Source organism: Haliaeetus leucocephalus, unplaced genomic scaffold, assembly GCF_000737465.1.
Source record: "Haliaeetus leucocephalus isolate CR32 unplaced genomic scaffold, Haliaeetus_leucocephalus-4.0 Scaffold162, whole genome shotgun sequence".
NCBI lineage: Eukaryota > Metazoa > Chordata > Aves > Accipitriformes > Accipitridae > Haliaeetus > Haliaeetus leucocephalus.
In genome coordinates, this window is record NW_010972598.1 from 7,255,626 (window position 1) to 7,261,058 (window position 5,433).

The 5,433-nt window shown below is 43.9% G+C and overlaps 1 protein-coding gene across 2 annotated transcripts in view; it reads right to left on the reverse strand.

Annotated features, from left to right (window-relative positions):
* The window catches only part of TAF5L (TAF5-like RNA polymerase II, p300/CBP-associated factor (PCAF)-associated factor, 65kDa), a 21,392-nt gene extending 16,038 nt beyond the window's left edge, over nt 1–5,354 (reverse strand). The window contains exons 1-2 of one of the 2 annotated variants that reach the window (XM_010562666.1): nt 4,969–5,354; nt 499–643 (exon numbers count right to left, since the gene is read on the reverse strand). In XM_010562666.1, coding sequence (XP_010560968.1) covers nt 499–640 — 142 coding nt within the window. In that variant the 5' untranslated portion in view covers nt 641–643; nt 4,969–5,354. Of the gene's footprint in view, nt 1–498; nt 644–4,923 lie in introns of both variants that reach the window. The other variant, XM_010562665.1, reaches the window with a different exon arrangement.
* Nucleotides 5,355–5,433: the final 79 nt, after the last annotated feature.

Consider the following 5,433-nt stretch of genomic DNA (forward strand, 5'->3'; position numbering starts at 1 on the left):
CCCCCCCCCCCCCCCCCCCCCCCCCCCCCCCAGGTGACAGAGCAGAGCTTTCACAACTAGAAAGCTGACTAGGCCAGCAAAAGAAACAGCCTGTATCACTACTATTTCACATGATACAGCTCTCCTGGAGTACAAAGGTACAACAGATTTTCCTGCTTCTTAATTCCTCATCTAGGTGGTTCTCACCTCTGTCCCAAAGCATCACTACTCACCAGACTTCATGTTCTTTGGGATACAACATATACATTTTCCACTACCCTGACCTGATTATTCCAGCCTGCTGTTTCACTGACCATGAATCTCACCTTGTTACAATTTCAACCACATTTTCATTCTTCAAAAGTTCCTAACTCACTCCAACTTCACACTGGAAAATTTCTTTATTTCAAAAAGAGAGCTGTCCGTATGTGCTGACAAATTCACGTAGTTACCAATATACATACTCACACTTGTCACAGCTCTGCCAAGAAGCATGCATGGAAAATGGGATAGGATTACCTGTGAGATTAGCTGCCATCTCTTCAGCAGTCTGACACAGCCTCAGCCCTTGTTTTAGGGGACCTTCCGAGTCCACATACTGACGGCGCTTGAGGTAGCAGGACACTGCCATCTGAATCTGTTCTGTGCGTACGCGTTTCATGACCTCAAAAGAAAAGAAAGAGATCATGAGGCTCTTACTGTGTAGGTATACGCCAAGATCAACGTACACCATAGCTGTATTAAAACTGATGGAAGACAAATGGCTCAGTATTTTCATTGCTGAAGTCAAACAACTTCATTACTGAAATACGAAAGCAACAGAGAGCATTTGCCTCTCGGTACTAAGGCATAACTAGACACGTTGAATCAGATCCCTGAAGATATTTCACTACCTAATCCTACTAATTTCACCAAGGAATCAAAAATACTTTTCTGGATTCTGGGCTAAAACTGCAGTGGTGAGCTGAAGCATTTGTTTTTGTTAAAAATAACTCATAAAAAGGGAACATTCCTCCTCCTTGCTTTTACAATAGCAGTTGGGTATTCTTCAGTCATTTTCTGATTCCTCTGCTTGACCAACCAATAAAACAATTCCAGAAGAGTCAAGGGAATGAGAAAATAATATACAAAGAAGGAAATTTCAGAATCATAATGCTTTAAATAGTACACCTATTTGGGGAGTCCAAGAAGCAATAGTTTATCACCTAAACTTAAAAGTTTAGAGCCAGACTTCTGGCACTTCAGTCAGGTAAGTCTCCAGAAAAAAACCAAAAAACAACAGGGAAATTAAAACAAAAGCAGAGTCTTCTGCCTTTTTCACCTGCCCTCATCTATCTAGGCTTCCCTCCTACAAAAGTAAAAAAAAAAAGAATGCTTTGAGGTTTCCTTTATAAAAATTTTGAAATCCATCCTCACAAACACCACTTGGTAGTATCTCAAAACCAAAAAGAGCCCAACACTAGCTTTTAGACTCTGGCTTGTAATAAAAGAATCTCAGTAAGACGAATGCAATAGCTCTCTTGCTATTTGATTAGTCCCTGACTGCCACCAATCCTTCGCAATACCCATCGATTTTACACAGAAGTTTAGATAACCTAAAAGGCTTTAAATAAAGCAGAACTAAGCGACAGTTTTATTCTAGCAGATTAACAGGTAAAGCCTGCCTCAAGATAGTTCTACACCTTACAGCCCCACTATCAATGACCTGCGTAAGTTTTACAAATGCACATCCTTTCCAGTTTGAGCAGCTAAATGTAATAAAACACAGCTTCTCAAAGAGACAGACAAGGATGCCCTTCCCCCCCTTGTAAGTACTTCTAACAAACTGACAGCTTTAAAAACATGATCATAAATGAGCCTTTTCTAATAGCCATGCACACTTCAGTGCTTATCCCAGTTGTTAGAACAATAAGCCCTCTGTGAAGTTCCAAGCGGACGGGGATGCAAGGTTTCAGCAAAAGTTACTTTAAACAGATATGTGGAATTGCAAACCCATATGCTTTGGTGAAAACCTTAAAAAGACTTCCATTTGTTCTCACAGGTTAAGTAACTGTTGAGGGTGGGGAAGGGGCATCAACAGGTGTGGAGTTTTCACAGCATTTCCAGACAGACCTATTAAAATCGTGAGTTTCAACCACAACTTCCCCACTCCAAAAGCAAACTTCCTTTTCATCTTCCTTGCAATTAAAGAAATTATATCTGAAATGTGTACGGTCTCAAATAGAACACTTATTCTGCTTCACGAAAGTGTAGGAAAGACAATTCTAATGAAGACCATGAAGAAGGGTGGACACAGAGATGGACCAGCATCTTGGCACCCTCCCAAAAACACACCCTTAACCAAGCTTTGCAATGTATTACATTTACCATACTGCGTTTCAGCTAGCAGCATGGACTCACATACAAGTGACTTGCCCAGGTCCACACTAACGCCTCTGCATCCAGTCTGCCATACAGCTTCGGTTTGGGTAGCAACTTAATTATATCTGAGATGCTCTCATAGATGCTTATTTCAGGTCTAGAAACCACTTTGGAGATTTTGCATCTAGCCTGTTGTATTTAGCTTATAATCCAAAAGAAACTCACTCCCAAAACGGCATGCAACAGATTCAACTAAATGTTTCTGAAGCGGTTTAGCCAGTCAGAACTGCGCAAATCAGTCTCAGGTCTGTGGTTCAATTGCAAAGAGAAAGCATCCAGAAATATCCTTGCCCATACTTTTTTGCTTCAGTTACAGGATCAATCTGCACTAGGTTAGATTTGGTGAGAAAACCCTTATTCTTTATGGCAGAGCATGCATGTACAGATAATTCCTCATAAACTCATAATGGATCGGAGAAACTGAAAACTGGTGTGTGAAAGACGAGGAACTCCAGAGGACCCTTTGAAATAACACTGACAAACAAGAGGAGTACCAAGATCAGCCTTTTCAAGCTGCTAAACAAGCACATGACCAATAGAGAAAATGGTAAATTTTAAATGATAGGCAAAAAAAGCAGTAGGTTATCCAGTAATCTCAAATTCTAACATCAGGATCGGACATTTTAGCAGCAATAGAGAAGGACCTGGGAAAGGAGCAGTCGCTGGCAGCTGATCCAAATCCAAGCTTTTTCAGAGCTCTAAGGTAATAGGGAAGCCCCAGTTTCTTCAGCCAAGATTAGCAAGGTGGCATTTGCAGCTGCTTTATGGAATCTGTACAGTTTCTTGCTCCCTTTGCATATTCTTCCCAGCAGCCACAGTAGTGGTTGTTACTAGCAGTATCTCAAGGAGATCCTTTTTCCCTACTCCCAGGTGACAGAACAGGAACTACCTTACAGGAAATGCGTCTTCATGAAGAAACACCCATGGGCATCAGACACACTATCACCCCTACTTTCATTTCAGATCTTTGTTTCTTTGTTCACTTTGCCTTTATACTTCACCCTCAGCATTACAAAGAGCAACGTCACAGGAGCAGGCAAAGCACTCATGAAAACTGCAAGAGCAAAACCAACGTTCCTACAAATATTCTTCATCAAGCTCTCAAAATTAGACTACATCATAAAATAAACATAAGGATGGCCTGCCAAAATACCTTTAGCTGGGTTCAAGCTGAGCCAGTGCACAACAGGTCAATGATGCAGAATTTAAAGGCAAAAAAGGACAAGCCTGCCAGTTTAACCTCCAATCATTTTTAAGACTCTAGCTCCCATCGCTAAACATAATCTCCAAAATATGAAACAAACTGAAGGCATATAGCAATCCCTGTCCATGCCTGCAGAAAACTTGAAACAATCGTTTGGAAGTCCCAGCTGCCTCGTTCCTCTCAAACAGCCAGAGAGAACAATAAATACTAATGCCATTAACTATTTTTACTGATTGGCAAAACACGTAAGGAAAGAGAGAAGAAAGATCACATCGGGAGTCTGCACAGCTACTATGCAGCCTCTTCCAAAGTGTCACAAATTGGAGCACAAAAAAATAATAAAAAAAAGAATATTAGGTTAATTTTTTTTTTTAGGAGCCAAAACTACTGAAGAAACCCAGAGGAGATGCTGCTCATACAAAACACATCACAAGTTCCTCTTTCGTAGAAAAGTTGGAAATTAGCTGTGTACTAAGCACTGGACCCAGGAGATTAATTTCCTGCCTATGCTACATCTCACGTACAGGTTTAGGCAGATTCCACAGCCTTGAAATTTTACCAGTACAGATGTAAGGAAAACAGCTTGAAAACTAGCATTGGAAATGCTGCTTCTAAATTACTCTGCATTCCCATCCTGATGCTGGGACAGCAGCCTCTTCCTTCCAACAGACTGAGGGAAGACCTGCGAGCATCAGAAAAGAACCAAGGACAAAACCCAAGAAGCAGTCAAACATCCCACAAAAGCACATTTTGAATATTCTCTACTGAGAGCTGTGTCTCAGGCCTCAGCTGTGGACAGAGAAGTACCATCTTTTATCCCTTATCGCTACAACTGAAATTTGGAGCCTACCAACAATACTAAATCACCCAATTTTCAATTTTGTGACATTCACTTAACTTAAGATTTACAAAATTTCAGAGTAAACAAGGATAAACTGACACGAAGATAACTGTGAACCTAGAGCCAAGGGACTTCACACACGCAGTGGCTGCAATTCGGAAAAACAGGCAAGTAAACACGGCAAGTCGACAGGGAGACGTGGCGTGGTGGTGCAAAATCGGAGAAGTGCCGCAGATCGCAGGAACTACGGAGAAGGCTTTTGCCTGGGCAGTGGCGATCACGGGAAGAGGCAGAGGGGAAACAGCTGTGATTTTAGAAGAGCCTGCATCCATTTGGATTGGACCTACATTTGGCTCACCGTCCACAGATTAAGTTTTGCCAATTCCACAATGGTTTGGTTCTTTTTCCTGCCCCCTACCCCCCCAAAAAAGACAGAGCCAAACAGCACGCTTCGCCCCTTCGATCTCCTCTGCGCTACCTGGGCAGGACGCGCTTTCCTCCTGCCCACGACACGCCACCTTACGCCTTCAGCCTCCACCGCCGATGCCTTCCTCCTCCTCCTCCTCGGAGCAGAGCTGCCGGACCAAGCGCCGCTCGCCTTTTAGGCCCCAGGGACAGTAAACCCGGGCTAACGCCAAGAGCCCTACCGAGCCCCGAGCCCGTCCCAAACGCGTCCCGGGCTGCTGCCGCCCGGGCAGCGCTGGCCAGTGGGAAAACCGAAGGCGCTCGCTGAAGGGACGCGAAAGTGAAAGTCTTCCCCTATCAGGATTAAAAATAAAGAAAAAAGGGAAGAGAAACGCAGCGATAAGGAGCAGCTAATTAAACCCACGCGCTTTTTAAGGGGAAAAAAAAAATAATACGAATGAGGAAAGCCCACCCCGCGACCCACGGGCGCAGGGCAGGGGCCCGGCCCTGTCCTCACCCGGGGCTCCCCCCGTGCCCGAGGCCCACCCCGCCCCGGGGCCCGCCGGCCTCCCGGCAGCCGCCC